The 20665-nt window shown below is 34.7% G+C and overlaps 1 protein-coding gene across 2 annotated transcripts in view; it reads left to right on the top strand.

The window, feature by feature from the left end:
- Positions 1–20665, top strand: part of STAG1 (stromal antigen 1) — a 402070-nt gene that overhangs the window by 233319 nt on the left and 148086 nt on the right. Inside the window, exon 7 of one of the 2 annotated variants that reach the window (XM_049628788.1) lies at positions 4252–4456. In XM_049628788.1, coding sequence (XP_049484745.1) covers positions 4252–4456 — 205 coding nt within the window. Of the gene's footprint in view, positions 1–4251; positions 4457–7582; positions 7730–20665 lie in introns of those variants that run through there. The other variant, XM_049628789.1, reaches the window with a different exon arrangement.

Raw genomic sequence — 20665 nt, forward strand, 5'->3', positions numbered from 1 at the left:
AATTACAGATGTGACAAGTGCATACAATATAAATCCTAGCTATGTTATGTTTTGTACATGGAAATTTCTCCCCTTATAGTCATCTAAATGTATTTGGAGAAACTGCTTTCTTACTGGACCTTTTTGGTTTGCTCTCTATTACCCTTCTTGCAGATTTCTGCCTGATACTCTTGCACCATGAGCTTCTTTCTTCCTTTCTATACTTGTCTCGTATTTGATATTGCTTACTTTTCATTAGTTTATTCAATAATTTCCTTGTGCAGAGCATCATAGTAAAACTGCACTCAAAGAATTTAAATACTAGTGGATAAGGTATTTAGGCTACTTGATAATTATCTTTATTTTGCTATTATTATTTTGTTTTCTTAGCTTTGCTAAAAAAAGAAATTATTGCCTTGTGAAGGAAGTTAGTTTTCAGTATACCTCTGCCCTTCAATTCTAGACAGTTCTTTTTTTTTTTTTTTTAAGTTTATTTATTTATTTTGAGAGACAGCATTTGTGTGTGCATGGGTGTGCGTTTGTTGGGGAGGGGCAGAGAGAGGGAGAGAGAGAATCCCAAGTAGGCTCTGTGCTGACAACGTGGAGCCCAGTGCAGGGCTTGACCCCACAAACCATGAGACCACGATCTGAGGCGAAATCAAGTTGTGTCTGATGCACAACTGAATGAGCCACCCTGGCGCCCCTAGACAATTATTTTTACATGGCATGTATAAATGTGTCTAACAAAGAGAAATTTATAACTGGTATTAGAGTAAAGCAAGAAACTGTCTTTTGAAGTAGATACAGATTTTTCTTTCTTTTTTAAAAATGTTTTTCCTTTTAATAACTTTTTGCACAATACAAAAATTTAAAAAGGATATAATAGTATACATTGTCAGTTTAGTTAGGAATTGAGCTAGTTTTGTGTTCTGCTGTTGATACCGTCTTTAGTGTGCCATAATCTTCATATTTCTCTGTTTTTCAGATTTTAACAGCAACTGCTGTTGCCTTGTTCATAGGATACCCAAAGGGGGTTTTCTCAGTATTCATGCTCTACCCTCAGCTTTCAGCTCTCTTGTTCTCTTGTGGCACAGAGCACTCCTACCCCACACTCTTGCGCCTCCATCTAGTGGTAGACTGGTGTTGCTTTATTGCCTTCTATTATAATGAGGGCATGGGGACTCTTTATTGTCCTAGTGCTAAGTCTTTTTTTTTTTTTTTATGTTTATTTATTTTTGAGAGAGATAGAGCATGAGTGGGGGAGGAGCAGAGAGAGAAGGAGATACAGAATCTGAAGCAGGCTCCAGGCTCCAAGCTGTCAGCACACAGCCTGATGCAGGGAGGGCTCAAACTCACAAACCATGAGGTCATGACCTGAGCCAAAGTTGGACGCTTAACTGACTGAGCCACCCAGGTGCCCCTAGTGCTGAGTCTTAATCATGCCTTTTGTGCCTGGAGCCCTTGAGGGACCCTCTCAACTTTCCTGGCCATTATTTCTGTGACAGGCCTCAGGTGGTTTCCTGTCCCCTTCCCAATGCTATCAAACCTCTGGTTTGATATTGGTATTAGGATTCAGGGTCCAGGCCAGTGTTTTGTCTTATTCTCTCCCCCAGATGGAAGATTTCTTCTTTTACCTTCTCCTAGCTTCAGTGATTCTTTGCCTGGCTATGGTGGTGATTCAGTTTGCGGACTCACCTCCATCAGATTGTCTTTTAGTTTGCAGGGGACGAAAAGCCTGGAGATGTGAGCTAGGCTTCTTACCTTTCCCACAGCAATTGAAGATCATCACCTGCAAGTCTGCACCAAGAGAGGTGCTCTCTGTTCTGCTCTGTCTCAGAATTTGTTTTTAAGTACCCACTTGAGACCTATGGAAAAGAGCTTTTGAGTGAGTGTAAACTCCTTGTTGTACCACTGTGACAAACTAGCTCACACTTCATCTTTGATAGTTCCTTAAAATTTTAGGCTCATATCTTCTTACTCATTTTTGTGGAGACCACCTTTTCTTCTTAGGCTGTGCCATACATGATAGAGCTTGTTTGTTTGATCTCTTCTTGGAGGGGCTTATTCTTTGGAATGATAATTACTTCAAGATGGGCTCAAGAAAACTTTTGTTGTTGTTGTTGATTCAGCTTATTCTCATTGTTGGTAGATTTCCACATTCTAAGTGAAAGCCAAACCCTATTGTTATGCTTTTGGATTTGCTTTTAATGGTTTTTTTTTTAATACAAAAATTAATGCTATGTGGTTGAACCTATTGGTCTTTTATGACTTCTAATTTTTGTATTGTGTTTAGTAAAAGACTTCCTCACCCTGAGAATATTCTCCCATGTTGTCTGCCATTTATTTTTCTTTTCTTTTTTCCTTTTTTTTTCTTTTTTACTGGTTTTAGGTGTTTTGATTCATTTAGGAATTAATTTTGGTGTAAGGTGCAATATCTGTCTAATTTTCTTTGTAATGAAAAGCCAAATGCACCAAAATCACTCACTGAAAAATTCATCTTTCCCCACTATTTATAATTCTACCATAACAGTAGGATTGATGCCTGTAAGTAGTAGAAAATTTGACCAACAATGGCTTGAATTCACAGGAGTAATTTGTCTTATGCAAAATAAATCTGGGAGTAGGTAAAACATTATTGTACTGCCTCTCAGCAGTGCAGAGACCTAGAGTTTTTCCGTCTCCTTCTGTCATTTTTATCTCCATGCTTGTCCCCTTGATGGTTGCAAAACCACTGTTGAACATCCAGCATTACACATGAGTTTTAGATCACTGAGGGGGAAGGGACAAAGGACTGAAGATGTCATACTTACCTAGTCTGGTCATGTTAAAGGCTTTTCCAGAAGCCCCACCTAACCAAATACATGTTTTTTCCTCAGATATTTCTTGCACATTATTTTCCAGACCACTAACGAATCTCCTATCATTAGTAGGACTGTTCTTTCCTTTGATTCATTAGCTGAATTGTTTAATTAAGGTAGAAAATATTAGAGGTCTCTGGGTGGCTCAGTCCGATGAGCATCTGACTCTTGATTTCAGCTCAGGTCATGATCTCATGGTTGGTCAGTTTGAGCCCTATGTCAGGCTCAGTGCTAGCAGCAGGGAGACTGCTTGGGATTCTCCCTCCCTCCCTCCCTCTCTCTACCCCTTCCTCATTCACGCTATCTCTGTCCCTCTCAAAATAAGTAAATAAACTTAAAAAAAAAAGTATTTGGAGCACCTGGATGGTTCAGTCAGTTGAGTGACTCTTGATTTTAACTCAGGTCATGATTTCACAATTCATAGGTTTGAGCCCTGTGTTGGGCTCTTTGCTTGCTGACAGTATGGAGCCTGCTTGGGATTCTCTCTCCCCTCTCTGCCCCTCCCCTGCTCATGCTGTGTCTGTCTGTCTCTCTCAAAATAAACATGAAAAAAACTTTCTAAAGAAGTATTTAAATTAAAAAAAGAAAATATTAAATATATGCAGCTAATAACTTCACTCATAACTAATTTTCTAGCAGAGTTTGGCCTAGAAAAAACCATATAGCTATAAATTGAGAATATTCAGGCACCATGTTCACAGAATTTCTCATTCTTTGCCTTGTGAATTTACATTTCTCTACCAAAATGTTTTAGGCTAGAGTAGGAAACCTCTAATTGGGTTCATTGTCAATTTCATGTTTTAAACAAGATGACACAATCTGGTAATATCAAGAGCCCATATTAGATTTTTATTCTTTGAAAAGTTGATAAATCTGCTCTGTAAAATAGAGTTATAGAACCCGTATATTGTAAAATTGGAAGAGATAAGGTTGCAGTTTCGGATATGAAAAATTAGGTTTGAACTTCTTAATGAAATGCTTATACTTTTGAATCTCTCAATTCTTAAAAATTCTATTTAAAATAACTGAAAGATGCTATATGCTACAGGAATCATGATTCATTTGACCTGAATTCAGTAGCAGATATCCTTTCTAGTCTAAACTTCTTTAATATTTTTTGTTTCCTACTTCAAATTATCTCAACTAGGATACAAATTGGAATCACTTTTTTTTTTAATGTTGGCTTAGAATAATGAATTAAATTCTGGTTCTCAGTAACAATTTTGAATACTTTATGAATTATTTAGTTGTGGGAGATCAAAACAAACAATAAATATAAAGTCTTCAGTGTACCTTCAATTTCTGTCCACATCTACTTTTGAGAAAAAAATGTTGGTTTATACATGGGAAAAAAAACTTTGATCAAATTGATATCATACGTCAAATTTAATAATGTCCTTTTTATCCTTTTTAGGACAGTGGTGATTATCCCCTTACCATGCCTGGACCTCAATGGAAAAAATTTCGTTCAAACTTTTGTGAATTTATTGGAGTCCTGATTCGACAGTGTCAGTATAGCATAATTTATGATGAGTATATGATGGACACAGTAATTTCCCTTTTGACTGGTTTGTCAGACTCCCAGGTCAGAGCTTTTAGGCATACAAGTACCCTTGCTGGTAAGTAACCACATTTTATTTCTTTTTCAATTAGATTTGTTAAATGTTCTATTCCAGTTAAAATTTATTTAGATTAAGTATTTAAATTAATTTCTGTGCTCCTGAAAAATACCATCTCTCCCCTCCCCCAAATTCATCTGAATGGCTTATGTTATCTGGTTAGGTAAGATATATGCTGATTTTGATAACTGGCATTTGATTGCCTTGAGAATGAAAATGGAAAATTTCTGGCAAATTTCAGCAAATTTCTCTCTCAACATTTAATTACTTTCATATATCATTATTTCATAATTCAGGATATTTTAGGAGTTCATTAGGCCATATTCTTTGATAAACCCCAAAATTAGTAGTTGAAGTTTGAGATTCAGTCTTTTTTTAAATTACATTGCTTTATTGCTCATTATTATACCTAAGTGTATAAATTTTTGTTTTTATATTTGACACAATTCCATCTAATTGCAATCACTGCACAGCCAGCATTCTTCTCCTGCTGTAATAACTTGATTGTATCTAACTGTAATGTCTCTGCAGTCAGTTCATTTAGGTCAGCTATAGATAATCTGAGGAATTGACAGGTTAGTTTTCACTTTTATTTTCATTTTAGAATTATCTAGAGAGTTCTCAGCTAAGTATATTCATTTTTTCCTTGTTTCTTTCCATAACAAGGCAATTTTATTAATTTAGCAATTGTTCTATTTTCCCTCAACTACTTTAACTCTGCTTACCTAAAATGACTGTTCTTTTTGATCTGTGATGTCGAGTATACACACGTGTGTGTGTACATGCACCTATGTGTAAATACTCCCAGATTACATCCTTTTTAGTAGCAGTGACTTTATATTCATCTTACACATTATCATAAGAAACGCCAAATTTAATTTTGTTAATTACATTTCATCTTGCATTTACATTGTATTTCTCATTTATCAAATATGTTTGAAACATTGGTTCTCAAGCTTTTGCATGCATCAGAATCATCTGTGGAGCTTATTAAAACAGGTTGCATGGACTTACCCCCAGAGTTTAACTTTAGGTTATACTGATGATAATACTTTGGGGAATACACATTGCAAACCCCTGGTTTAAAATTTTGTCATATTCTGGCTTAATCAGTTGCCTAAAGCTGTATATTACCTTGGGTCATCCATACTTTTGTCCATTTCTCTTTTTTCATTTCTCTCTTTTTTTCTTATTTTAATGTGATTAATCCATATTAGTGTCCATTATTCTTTTAGTTACATGTCTGTATGAAACATGAAACAGTTTAGTAAAACCTTGGATTGCAAGTAACTTGTTTGTGAGTGTTCCCTGAGACAAGCAAACATTTCTAATACATTTTAACTTGATAAATGAACGGTGTCTTGCAATACAGTGTCTTGCAATACGGCATCAGTATGTGACCCCGAATGTCACATGATCACGACCGAGCCAGTGGTTCTTGAAATTTGCTTTGATATACAAGTGTTTTGGATTACAAGCATGTTTCTGGAATGAATTATGCTTGCAAACCAAGGTTTTACTATATTTGCTTTTGAGAGTAATATTTTTCTTATTATTAGGAAAAGAGGAATATCTACCCAATTTTTTTTTAAAAAAGTAAAATAAAAATACAGTTATATTGCTGAAAAAAATTTCTGTACAGGACACACATCAGATACCTTAAATTCTGTGTTTTGAGAGTATTTTCTTCCTCATTATTAGGAAGAAAAAGAGATCTTATACCCAAGATCCTTTAAAGATACTGTAAATACACTATTATTTTTAAATTATCTGATGCTATACATTTTCCTTTCTAATTTCATGACTTTTGCTATCTTCTGCATTTTAGTTTGCTCTTTTTTTCTTTATATGTTCTATTTAGTTTTCATCTTACTTTCTCCTATGCAGTAATGCCCATTTAGCTGGTTGTCAGATGCATGGTAAATGCAGCAGTTTGAAATAAATGGAACTAAACATAAAATAGAAATTGCTTCTAAATAGTCCAAGTTGCTCTCATAAAAAGTTTATATTTTCATCTCATAAGACCAGGAGAGAAAGGAGAACCAACAATGGAGGAATGAAGGAATGCCCAATGGAGGGCAAATGTTAAATGCTGTCCTGCTAATAGAACTATGAAGTAATAATTTATACTAAAAAGAAAACAAAAGATTTTGCTTACAGATATTGAGAGAGAGAATAACCTGGAGCTTTTCTGTAGGGGCAAGGTACTTCTCTTTAATCCAGAAACCTGTGTGTATTCTGTATAAAAGATTAAATATATGCCACATACTGTATTTAAGAACATAAGAGAATAATATAGAATATTTTGACTTTTAAAATGTCTCAGTTTCCTGAAAAATGCACTTAATTTTCATTTGCATTTGTTCTCCACTACAGTGTAAACAAAGTATTACATTCTTTTACTGACTTCATAATGGTCCATTCCACCTCCTTTCCATTGGCCTGTTTTTAGTGACTTTTATTATTGTATTGTTTTCCCTATTTTTATCCTTTTCATGACCTATATATGTGTTAATTTTAAATATTCTTAAATATATTTTAATTATGGCTCTTCTGTTCCTTTTGAGTTGAGTAGCTTCCTCCTCCTTCCAGTGCCTTTCTGTCTTTTCCCACAGTTTACTCGTGATCATGATAGCTTTTGAAACTGCTTGATAAATACCATTTTGTTTTTACCTAAGCTCTTTGTATATCATGATCTAGCCTATTTCAATTTGAAATTATTTTTAAAAATATGATAAGAAAAATGGAAGGAGATCAACATGTTTCTACTGATTTTTCAAAAGTAGAAACTTAATTTTCAAGTCATTTTCAAATTTACTTCAAAATATTACTATATGACTAATTAATGATCGTATCTCCCAAGGCCCAGTTTCATAAAATGTGGGACATATCAATCACCCACCCTTCAACAAAGCACAGAGATCTTACTGAGGACTTAATTCCAGACTAGATAATAATTATCCATATTTTCAAGAATTTTTTTTTCTCATCTTTGCCCTCCTCTCTCTCTCTCTCTCTCTCTCTCTCTCTCTCTCTCTCTCTTCTTTTTTATGGTATGTATGCAAGGGGCAGATTAAAAGATAATCATTTTTATTCACTTTGCAGGACGAGTCTTGGGGACTAGATAAAATGGGCAGGAACATTTAATCCTCTGCTTCAAAGACTATGTGCATGGACAGTTACAAGGCAGTTATGGCCAGATATGATTATCGGCTTTGGAATAAAATGCTCCTTGACATTGCTTATATCTTAGCTGAGAAGAGAGACAATCAGGTTAGTTGTTCTGTAGGGTACAGATGTGATGAGTTGCAGAGCTTGATAAGTCATCAGAGTGATCTTATCAGTAGCACTTTTAATTGGTTTTCCAGATAACTCATTTTCTTATTCAGTTAAATAATGTGTCCTGTATTGTCAGTGTTTATGCATTGCATTTAATTGTATACTTTTTACCATATTTTTATTAAAAATTTTCATCATTCTGTAGTTCTTTAGGTCTGTTTATTCTACAGTTACAGTAGTCTCGTTTTTCCATTGGAGGTAAACTATGTTTCCTCTTTATTGAAATTCTTTTTGCTGTTAAATTTGAACAGACTGTTAGCTATTACATTTTCTATTTTCCTTATTATTTTTTCTGTTCTCTTAATTGGAATTTTAAAACATGCTCTCCAGTTTGAGGTAGTACTTCAGGTTGCAGTACAGTTTTCATTAACTATTAATCTTTAGAATTAAGTGCCCTTATTTCTGTTCTAAATAGCTTCCTCAGTTGCGCATATTGGAACATAGCTTTTGGATGTAATTTAAATAACATTTTGTCCTTATTTTGGTGGATTTAGAATCTGAGACTGGGCACATTTAATTATTCCTCAATTTGATGAAATTTTCATGAGTGAATAATCTTTCTTTTTTCCTCGAAGGCCAAAAAAAAATAGCTTTGTTGTTTGGTGTTATGAAGATAATTCTACTCTCAAAGAGTCTGTTTTTCAGATCTATAGTTACATTATTTTTAGACATTTGCTTTAAAAATGTATGCCAATACTTTATAAAGTGTTTATTTCTAATTTTTGTTAGGTGGTAATTTGTAGGATAAGTAATGTTGGTGTAACGTTATTTTTTTTTCTGTTTTCTCACCTATATGATTTTCTTTTATATTACAAGTAGATTAATATTGGCTACCACTCACTACTAAGGTGAAAATGCTAATTTGGACAAAGAGGATTAAGAACACAAAATTATATTAATAATAGCATGGTGATTTATTCTACTTTTTTCTGAGGTGAATTCTGGGAAAATTAAAAAATGTGGTTAAGATCATCATATGAGAGTCAAGTGGTCTCAGTATGCTGGGTAGCCAGACTTGACCACTGGTGAAGTTAATAGGTCACTCTCAGACCCTTGGGGGAATAAACATTTCTTTATACCTTATTGTTTAACATTATTATGTTTACATATAGTTAATTTTATATTGACGTATGATTCATTGCAGATTATCATTTCTTACGAAGTCACAGTCTCTGGACTTCTACTCTGAAGAAATATACGATATATGAAATTGCTTTGCTCTCCAGCCATAGATTGAAAATCACTTTGCATCAGTAAATTGGCATCTTTTCTTTCGCTTTCAGTTGCTGAAACCATATAATATAGTGGTTCATAGAATGGGTTCTGCACCAGACTGTCTGGATCCACATCCCTCACTGCCTTTTACTGGTTTGGTAACTTGGACAAATCTTTAACTTTCCTGGCCTTTCTTCACGTGCAAAGTGAGGAATATCATAATAGTGATCTCATTAAGAGAAATTAGGAGAGGCGGGGGCCTAGGTGACTTAGTTGGTTAAGCATCTGACTCTTTTCAGCTCAGGTCATGATCTCATGGTTTGTGGAATTGAGCCCCTGTCATGCTCTATGCTGAGCATCGAGCCGTTTGGAATTCTCTCTGCCCCTCTCCTGCTCAGGCACACTTGCTCTCTCTCAAAATAAATAAAAAAGATTAAAAGAAAGAAATTAGGAGAGCACAGACCAGTGCCTGACATTTAATAAGCTGTTCCTATTATTCTGTAATGACAAGAAGAGCTAATAGTGTTGGCAGTGTTTTACTTCATTCATGTTTTTATTCAGAACATATTGAGCACCTACTCTTAGTAATAAAAGACATTGCCAATGAGGAAATCAGAAATTAGATCTTTCAAAAACTCCTGTTAAGAAAAAAATAATTAAAAAAATAATAAAAACAAAACTAATAGCATGCATTTTTATTTTTTGTCTCGTCTTTTATTTTATTTTATCTTTTAATTTTGTCACAAATTCTCTTTATTACATTCAGTTAAGTGTTTTGGAATTCTTAACTAGACAATATTTTTGGTTTCTATGGTTAGGGCTTGACAATTTTAGGTCTGACATCATCAAAAAGCAGACTATAGAGTATAAATAATCTCTTCATTCTTTCTTATGTTCATTTTTTTATTCTTCTAAAGTCTTACTTTCTCATTGCTTTGTACTTTTACCATTGTATTTTTTGTTTTGTTTTTTTACTTCATAACCTTTGTTTGTTTTTATTAACCTCTGCCCTAAAGATAACAGTTCCCAGTTTTCCAGAGTTTGTGAATAGACCTTAAGTGTTCTCAATAATTGACCAAATTTGTGAATGCCACTATATCTCTAGCTGTATCTGTAAAATACAGTAAACTTTAAAAATTCAGTGATGTAAATATTTACTTCAAATATGTAAATATAGGTATCTATAGTAATGTGTTAAGTTTTCTAGTTAACTATCATTTTCTTAGGTTTATCTTTTTTATCATATATGAAAATTAGCTTTCTTTTGGGGGCTAGCTTTTATAAAGAAATCATGGTTTTAAAATCACTTTACAAACATTGCTTATCATTATCTATTAGCTTGGTGACCTTAGACAAATCACTTCTGTGCCTCACTTTCCTCATCTGTATACTGTTAATACTAATAGTCCCATCTTGTAGGAATGAAAGGCTTAAATGAATTCGTGTTAAATGTTTAACATATAAAAGTCACCCAGTAAAATTGATACTATAACTACAACGGAATGACAGAGCTTGCTTGGCTTAGTTCTAAAGAGGGCAGAGAAATTGAGAAAATTTTTTGTATATATTTCATTAACAATTCCATATTGTACATTTAAATGTTTTCTGTGCATATCAAATTACTATAGTGATATATTCAGAAAAGGAAAAAAGTACAAAAATAAAAATTACCCATAGTTCTACTTATCATTGTGCCCAGAATGTTTGTATTTCCTTTAGTTTTTTTCCTCATAAGCATAGTTTTGAGGGTTTTTTGTTTCATTTTTAAGCAAATAATAGTATCAATTTTATAGCATGTATTTTCTGTGCTTTTAATTTTTATAATCATGTATGATAAGGCAGTCTCATTTTCTAAAATCTTGATGTCCTTTAAGTTTCTTAACTTTTCTGCTATTATTTGAATCCTTCATCTTTTTTTTGGAAAAGATGGTGACCTATTTTTGGAAAAGAGAGTGACCTGTTAACTTCACCAGCGGTCAAGACTGGCTACCCAGCATACTGAGACCACTTTTCCATCTTTCCCTGTCATCTTTTGCTTTCTTTCTTAATTTATTCTCTTCTTTTTGGTTAGCTTATTTTTTGATAGCTTTGAAAAGAGGTATTGGGGAAGTATATATTTGAGATTTTACATGCCTGAAAAGTATATTATATACTCATGTTTAATTCTCTGACCCAATATAGAATTCATCATTGAAAATTATCTTCAGAATTTTTCCTCTAGCTTCCATTGTTGCTGATTATCATTTCTTAACAAGTCAGAAGTCCAGTGCTGTTTCAGCTTCTGATTCTGATCCTGTTTCTTTGGAAGCTTTTAGATTTTTCTCTTTATTCCTGGTGTTCTGAAATAGCATGGTGATACACTCTGATGTGTATTTATTTTTTCCCTTTCATTATTCTTGGTACTCTTTTTTGAATACCTATTGCTTGGATATTAATCTCTTTAATCAATCCTCAGTGTCTTATTATTTCTCTTCCATTTAACATTTCTTAGTGTTTTTTTACAATTTTCTTATACTTCCTCAAATTTATTGAACTTAATTTTGACCATCATATAAGTTTCCTAAGAGTTCTTTCTCCAGGTTTATTTTTTAAGTATTAGTTCATGGATGTAATATCTTCTCTTATATCTTTGATACTGTTCATTATTATTACTCTGAAGTTTTTTCTGCTCCGTACTCTTTTCTTCTGATTCTCTGCTCCAATCACTCTCTTTCATGTTGGAACCTTTCCTCAAATAGCTATTTCTTGGTACTCTGTTGCTTAGAATGTGGCACTACAAAGGCAGTTAACAGAGGGGCTGTGTATGTCTCTGTGAATGTGTTGTATTTGACAGGGTAAGGCAGTGGCTTTGTCTTCTTTGGTGAGCATCACTGTAGGACGGTTATGTGGTCACCTGGCATTTTCATTGTAGACCCTAAACTGTTGATCATTATTTTCCCTGGGAAAGTTCAGCTTCTTTGCAGGAGGATCTTTCAATCTACTTAAGTTTAGTTGCTGTCTACCATTTGGGAGTTTGGCAGGGTGAAGCAGCATCCAGGGCAATCTGGACTTCACTTATATCCCTCTGATTTGTTTGATGATTCCAAATCTCTCGCTAATTTTGTTGAGAGAATAAACTTTCTGGACTTTCAAGATGGGTGTGTGGGGGAAAAATTGCTTGACTGCCCTAGGTTGTTGGAGTAGAGCCTTAGGGATTTAATTACTTATTTTATAAACTTTGACTTTAGACCTTACTTCCCTCCTTCTTCTATGGAACCTGGTATTACTAATTCCTGAATGCTTCTGGATTCTGCAGAATGAAATGTTTGTTTGTTTGTTTTTTTCTTTTTTATCTTCTTTTAGATATACCTAGTTGTATTTCCTTTTTTGACCACTTGGTATGATTTGTATGCTCTCTGCTTACTTTCCTGCTTTCCATGTACACATATATACATATATTATGGTTTGGGTTTACCAGTATTTTTCTTAATTTATTGAAGGTGAAATTTGTTTTCTCCTTATTATTTTGGTTGGGTTTTAAGAGATAAAGGGAATGGTTAAATCTCTATCTTATGGGGGTGCCTGGCTGGTTTAGTCAGTAGAGCATGCAACTCTTAATCTCAGGGTCATGAGTTTGAGGCCCATGTTTGGCATAGAGTTTACTTAAAAATAAAATTAAATGAAAAATTAAAAACGAACTGTCATTTGTAAAGTGGAAGCTTTTTGTAAGCTTTTTTGTTTGTTAAAATAAGCTTTTTAAAACTAAAGGAATATAATCATCCCTCTTTTAAAAATATAGTTTGTCCCATTATCAAACATATTTCTTTGGTATACAGTATTAGTTTTCAAAAGTGTATTTCAGGGGTGTCTGGGTGGCTCAGTTGGTTAAGCGGCCGACTTTGGCTCAGGTCATAATCTTGCGGTCCGTGAGTTCGAGCCCTGCGTCAGGCTCTGTCCTGACAGCTCAGAGCCTGGAGCCTGTTTCAGATTCTGTGTCTCCCTCTCTCTGACCCTCCCCTGTTCATGCTCTGCCTCTCCCTGTCTCAAAAATAAATAAACATTAAAAAAAATTTTTTTTAAAGTGTATTTCAGAAGTAGATCATTAAATATAAATGCAGTTTTTTAGATTTTGTTTTTATGTTTAGGAACACATAAATATAAATTGTTGGATATTGATTGAAAGAGTCGATGTCTACAATCTTAATTTCAACCATCCCATTTGCCAGTAACCACTTCTTTTTGTTTCAGTGTTTTTCCTCTGTGTTCCCAATTCAAGTATTGTTTATCTTTCATTGGGACTTCAGATCCTTTGATGCCATATTTTTAGTGTTCTTCACACCATTTCCTCATTTCCTCATTTCCTCAGTTTTCCTAGCATAGATCATTTTCAACTAGATTTATTATAATCCTGTCTGTCTTCATATCCTCAACATCCTTGCCTCTGTTTCCATCATGCCTCCTTTGAAAACCCTATATTACCACCTGCTTCGTACCTGTACCAGAGCGCTTGAAAGTGGCTGAAGAAAAACATATACTTGTAATGGCTAGGCTTTAGATTTTTCTCACAAGTGGACCTTTAATGTTGCCTAGAAATCCCATTACAGCATTCTACTCCATATTATTCCTACTTTCTTACAGGATTATTTCATACCTTCTCCTCAGACCTGTAATATCTCCTATTATCTTTTTTTCACTGATTTTTTAGCTGATTATTTTAATTGCTTAATAGAGTCAACAGAGAATTCTTCAAGGATTAAACCTACTAATCTAGGTGCAGCTATACCAATATTCTCTACTTTTTCTCTTACTACAGTTACTTCTAAGGTCAGTCCTTGCCTTTGTTCAGTAGATCTGAGCCCTGTTCTCTCCCTCAAGAACTTTGCTCTTTTCTCTCTACTGGCTTCAGTTCCCCCCTTTTATTAGATAATTCTTATCATTATACTAATATGCCTTAGTTGCTCTTATCTTTTAGAAACATTCTCAGTTAAGGCTCTCTAGAGACACGGAACCAAGAGAAGATGTACTTACTGATATATACATACATACATACATACACACACACACACATATATATACATATATATGTGTATATACATACACACACACACACACACACACACACACACACACACATATATTGAGGAGGGAGAGGGGTTTTTTAAGTTTATTTTTAATTATTTTTTTTCTCAGAAGACAAATGTTTTAATAATGAAATTTTTTTTTCCCAAAATTTTATGGTGTAGTATTGGTTTCAAGAATAGAATTTAGTGATTTCTTCACTTACATATGACTCCCACTGCTCATCATACCTCCTTAATACCCGTCACTGGGTTTTAGCCCATCTACCACCAACATCTTTCCTTCAACCCTCAGTTTGTTCTCTGTTGTTAAGAGTCTTTTATGATTTGCTTCCCTCTCTTTTTTTTTTCTTTCCCTTCCCATATGTTTGTCTGTTTGGTTCCCTAAATTCCACATATGAGTGAAATCATGTGTTATTTGCCTTTCTTTGATTTATTTCTCTTGGCACTATTTCTCTTATACAATATAGCTCCATCCACATCATTGCAAATGGCAAGATTTCATTCTTTTTAATGGCTACTATTCCATTGGATATGGATGGATGTGTATGTGCGTGTACGTGTACACATTCATCAGTCAGTGGACACTTGGGCTGTTTCCATAGTTTGGCTGTTGTTGATATTGCTGCTGTAAACATCGGGGTGCATGTATCCTTTCAGATCTGTATTCTTGTATCCTTTAGATAAATACCTGGTTAGTGCAATGGCTGGATCATAGGGTAGTTCTTTTTTTAATTTTTTGAGGAACCTCCATATGGTTCTCCTTAGAGGCTGCACCAGTTTGCATTCCCACCAACAATAGGAGGGGGTTCCCCTTTCTCCACATCCTCACCACATCTGTTGTTTCCTGTGTTGTTAATTTTATCCATTCTGACAGGCATGAGGTGGTATCTCATTGTGCTTTTGATTTGTATTTCCCTGTTGGTGAGTGATACTGAGCATCTTTTTATGTGTTTGTTAGCTGTCTGGCTGGATGTCTTCTTTGGAGAAATGTTTATTCATGTCTTCTGCCCATTTCTTCACTGGATTATTTATTTTTGGGGTGTTGAGTTTGATAAGTTCTTCATAGATTTTAGATACTAACCCTTTATCAGATACGTCATTTGTAGATGTCTTCTCCCATTCAATAGACCACCTTTTAGTTTTATTGATTATTTCCTTTGCTGTGCAGAAGCTTTTTATCTTGATGAAGTCCCAGTAGTTCATGTTTGCTTATGTTTCCCTTGCTTCCAGAGATGTGTCTATTAAGAAGTTGCTCCAATGAAGTCAAAGAGGTTGCTGCCTGTGGTCTCCTCTGGGATTTTGATGGTTTCCTATCTCACATTTAGGTCTTTTATCCATCTTGAAGTTATTTTTGTGTTTGGTGTAAGAAAGCGGTCCTGGTTCATTCTTCTGCATGTTGCTGTCCAGTTTCACCAACATCATTTGTTGAAGAGACTGTCTTTTTTTTCCATTGGGTATTCTTTCTTGCTTTGTCGAAAATTAGTTGACTATGTAGTTATGGGTCCACTTCTGGGTTCTGTATTCTGTTCCATTGATTTATATGTGTCTGTTTTTGTGCCAGTACTTTATTGTCTTGATGACTACAGCTTTGTAATACACTTGGAGTCTAGAATCATGATGCTTCCAGCTTTGCTTTTCGTTTTCAGGATTGCATTGGGTAATCAGGGTCTTTTGTGGTTCCATACAAATTTTAGGATTGTTTGTTTTAGCTCTGTGAAAAATGCTCATGGTATTTTGATGGGGATTGCATTAAATGTGAAGGTTGCTTTGATTAGTGTAGACATTTTAACAATGTTTGTTCTTCCAATCCATGAGCATGGAATGTCATTCCATTTAGTTGTGTCTTCTTCAGTTTCTTTCATAAGTGCTTATAGTTTTCAGAGTATAGATTTTTGACCTTTACTTCTTACCTCTTTGGTTAGGTTTACTCCTGGGTATCCTACAGGTTTTGGTGTAGTTGCCGATGGGATAGATTCCTTGATTTCTCTTTCTGCTTCTTCATTATTGGTCTTTAGAAATGCAACTTATTTATGTATGTTGATTTTATATCCTGCAACTTTACTGAATTCATGTATCACTTCCAGCAATTTCTTGGTTGAGTCTTTTGGGCTTTCTACATAGAGTACCATCTCATCTGTGAAATAGTGAAAGTTTGACTTCTTCCTTGCCAATTTGTATGCTTTTTATTTCTTTCTATTGTCTGATTGCTGTGGCTCATACTTCCAGTAATGTGTTAAATAGCAATGGTGAGAATGGACATCCCTGACTTGTTCCTGACCATAGAAGAAAAGCTCTCAGTTTTTAATTGAGGATGATATTAGCTGTGGGTCTTTTATATATGGTGTTTATGATGTTAAAGTATGTTCTCTCTATCCCCGCTTGATTGAAGGTTTTTATCAGGAATGGATGCTATACTTTGTCAAATGTTTTTTCTGCATCTGTTGAGAGGATCATATGGTTCTTATCCTTTTTGTAATGTGGTGTATCATGATGATTGATTTGTGAATAGTGTACCACCCTTGCAGCTCAAGAATAAATCCCACTTGATCATAGTGAATAATTCTTTCAACGTACTGTAGATTTCATTTGTGAGAATTTTGTTCACAGTTTCTGCATCCATGTTCATCAAGGATACTGGCCTGTAATTCTCTGTTTTAGTGGGCTCTTTGTCTGGTTTTGAAATCAAGGTAATGCTAGCTTTGTAGAATGAGTTTGCAGTTTTTCCTTATTTTTCTATTTTTTGGAACATTTTGAGAAGAATAGGTATTAACTCTTTAAAACATTGGTAGAATTCCCCTAGGAAGTCATCTGGCCCTGGACTCTTATTTGTTGAGAGTTTTTTGATTACTGACTCAATTTTTTTGCTGGTTATGGGTCTGTTCAAATTTTCTATTTCTTCCTGTTTCAGTTTTGGTGGTTTGTATGTTTCTAGGAATTTGCTCATATCTTCCAGATTGCCTAGTTTTTTTGCATATAATTATTAATAATGTTCTCTTATAAATGTTTGTATTTCTATGATATTGGTTATGATCTTTCCCCTTTCATTTGTGATTTCATTTATATGGGTTCTTTTTTTTTTTCTTTTTGATAAGTCTAGTCTACTGGTTTATCACTTCAAGGAAACAGTTCTTATTTTCATTGATATGATTTTTTTGTTTCTATATTTATTTATGCTCTGATTTTATCATTTCCCTTCTTCTGCTGGCTTTAGGCTTCATTTGCTGTTCCCTTTTTTTTAAGGTTATTTAGTCTGAGAGAGAGAGAGAGAGCGTGCATGTACACGTGCAAGAGGAGGAGGGGCAGACACAGAGAGAGAAAGAGAATCAATCCTAACCAGGCTCCACACTGCCAGTGCAGAGCCCAAAGCAGGGCTCATACTCACAAAACTGTGAGATTATGACCTGAGCCAAAGTCAGATGCTTAACCAACTGAGCCACCCAGGTACCCCTTGCTTTTCCTTTTCTAGATCCTTTAAGGTATAAGGTTAGGCTGTGTATTTGAGACTTTTCTTGCTTCTTCAGATAGGCCTATATTACAATATACTTCCCTTTAAGACTGACTTTGCTGCAACCCAAAGGTTTTGCACTTTTGTATTTTCATTTTCATTTGCTTCCATGTATTTTTTAATTTCTTCTTCAATTTCATGGTTAACTCATTTATTCTTTAGTAGGATGGTCTTTAATCTCCATGTATTTGTGGTCTTCCCAAATTTTTTTTGTGATTGACTTCAAGTTTCAAAGCTTTATGTTCTGCAGATATGCATGGTTTGATCTCAGTCTTTTTACTTGTTGAGGGCTGATTTGTGACCCAGTATGTGATCTGCTCTGTAGAATGTTCCATGTGCACTTGAAAAGAATGTACATTTGCTGCTGTAGGATGAAATGTTCTGAATATATCTGTTAAGTCCATCTGGTGCAGTGTGTCATTCAGAGCTGTTGTTTCCTTGTTGATTTATGTTTTGATGATCTATCCATTGTTGTAGATGGTGTGTTAAAGTCCCCTAATATTATTGTATTATTACCATTGAGTTACTTTGTATTTGTTAATAATTGATTTATGTATTTGAGTGCTTTCATGTTGAGGGCATAAATATTTATAATTGTTAAATCTCCCTGATGGATAGACTCCTTAATTATGGTATAATACTCTTCTTCATCTGTTATATTGTTTGGTTTAAAATCTTGTTTGTCTCATATAAGTATGGCTGGTCAGGCTTTCTTTTGGCATTCATTAGCATTATATATGGTTTTTCATCTCATCACTTTCAATCTGCAGATGTCTTTAGGTCTAAAATGAGTCTCTTATAGGCAGCATATAGAAGGGTCTTCTTTTTTTATCCATTTTAATACTCTTTGTGTTTTGATTGGAGCATTTTGTCCATTTACATTCAGAGTAATCATTGAAAGGTATGAATTTAGTGCCATTATGCTACCTATAAGGTTGGTGTTTCTGATGATGTTCTCTGTTCCTTTCTAGTCTTTGTTGCTTTTGTGGTCTTTTTTTCCCCCAACTCAAGGAGTTCCCTTTAATATTTCTTGCAGGTCTGTTTACTGGTCATGAATTCCTTCATTTTTTGTCTGGGAAACTCTCCTTTTACTCTGATTGCCTTGCTGGATAAAGTATTCTTGGCTGCGTACTTTTCCCATTTAGCATGTTGACTATATCATACTACTCCCTTCTGGCCTGTCAGTTTTCTGTGGACAGATCTGCTGCGAACCTGATCTGTCTTCCCTTGTATGTTAACAACTTTTTTTTTTCCCTTTCCTCATTCAGGATTCTTTCCTTGACTGTGTATTTTTGAACTTCACTGTGATATGTCTTAGTGATGGCAGCTTTTGTTGAATTTAATGGGAGGTCTCTATGCTTTTTGTTTTTTAATGTCTGTTTCCTTCCCCAGATTAGTGAGATTTTCAGCTATAATTTGCTTAAATAAACCTTCTGGTCCTTTTTTTCTCTTCATTTTCTGGGACTCCTGTGATACAAACGTTATAATGCTTTCAGGAGTCACTGAGTTCCCTGAGTCTACATTTGTGATCCAATACCTTTCTTTCCTTCTTTTTCAGCTTCATTATTTTCCATAGTTTTTATCTTTTGTATCGCTGATTTGCTATTCTGCTTCATCCATCTTCATTAGCATTGCATTCATTTGGCTTTGCATCTTGGTTATAGCATTTTTTATTTCTGCCTGACTAGTTTTTAGTTGTTTTACCTCTACAGTAAAGGATTCTGTAGTGTCTTCTGTGCTTATCTCAAACCCAGCTAGTTTCCTCATGATTACTGTTTTAAATTCTGGTTCAGACATCTTACTTTTATCTGCATTGATTAAATCCTTGTGACTTCTCTGTTCTTTCTTTTGGGGTTAATTCGCCTGTCTTCTCATTTTGTCTGGGTTACTTTCTGCATTTGATTGTTAGGAAAGACCGTTGTACTCTTCCAAGTAATGGCTATATTAAGACGAGGTTCCCCCCCACCAGCCCCCAGAAAAGGAAGCTAGATTCTAGGTGTGTTTTGGTTTGTTTGTTAAAAGAAGCTAGATCCAAGGGTGAAAAAGGAATGAAGATAGATCCTGTTTCCCCTCAAACTGAAGCTTTCCAACACTCTGTGATCAGTAGACTTGGTGCATGCGAGGGGTCTGTGCCAGGGAGATGTATTTCAGTAAGTTGGCTGACAAAATTGTGGGAACTGGCAAATTTGAAATCTGTGTAGGACAGCAAGCTAGAGGGAGGTTGGAGTTGTACAGCCCTTACGCAGAATTTCCTTCTCCAGGAAACCTTAGTTTTTTCTTCTTAAGGTATTCAACTGACTACATGAAACCCACCACCTTATTGAGGGTATCTCCTCTACTTAAAACTGGCTGATGTCGCTGTTAACTATATCTATGAAATACCTTCACAGTAACACCTGGATTAGTATTTGATTCAATAACTAGATACTGTAGCCTAGCCAGGTTGATACATAAGACTGACCATTACATTCTCCCTTGTTTCCTCATGCCTTTCTTCCTACAGTCCTAATACTCTCCTTTTCTTTGCAGCAAATCTCAATTATTTATGTTCACTCCTTTTTTGTCTTCTTAATTCTCTTTAAACACACTCCAGTCAGATATCTGTTTCTGCCACTTCATTGTTTGTGTTCTTAGTCAGCAGTTACCTCTTTATTGTCCAAATCACAGGGAAGCTCCCAGGTATTACGTTTCTCTCTCAGTAGACATAGCTACTTCTTCCTTCTTAAGTCACTGTCTGAACTTGTTCTCTGGAATACACACTGTCATAATGGATCTTAAAAAGCTAAACTGTAAATACTGAATTATCTCAGAACTCAGTCTTCAGACCTTTTTATCTTTCCTGTCTTTATTCACTCTTTGGTGAATAAAGTGAAAACCAATTCCATAATTTTATTATTTTTGTTAGAAAATAATGATGGTGGAAGAGGTAATATAGTCACATGATTTATATATATGGTAAAATGTCATTCACCCATGGCTCTGAGCTATCAAATTATCTTCTTGAAGGCAACCAAATTTGGCAGTCTCATAAATTTTTTTCCAAAGATTATGAATATAATAGCACATACATATTGATTGAGAGGCAGTATG

The sequence above is a fragment of the Panthera uncia genome, chromosome C2 (assembly GCF_023721935.1).
Source record: "Panthera uncia isolate 11264 chromosome C2, Puncia_PCG_1.0, whole genome shotgun sequence".
NCBI lineage: Eukaryota > Metazoa > Chordata > Mammalia > Carnivora > Felidae > Panthera > Panthera uncia.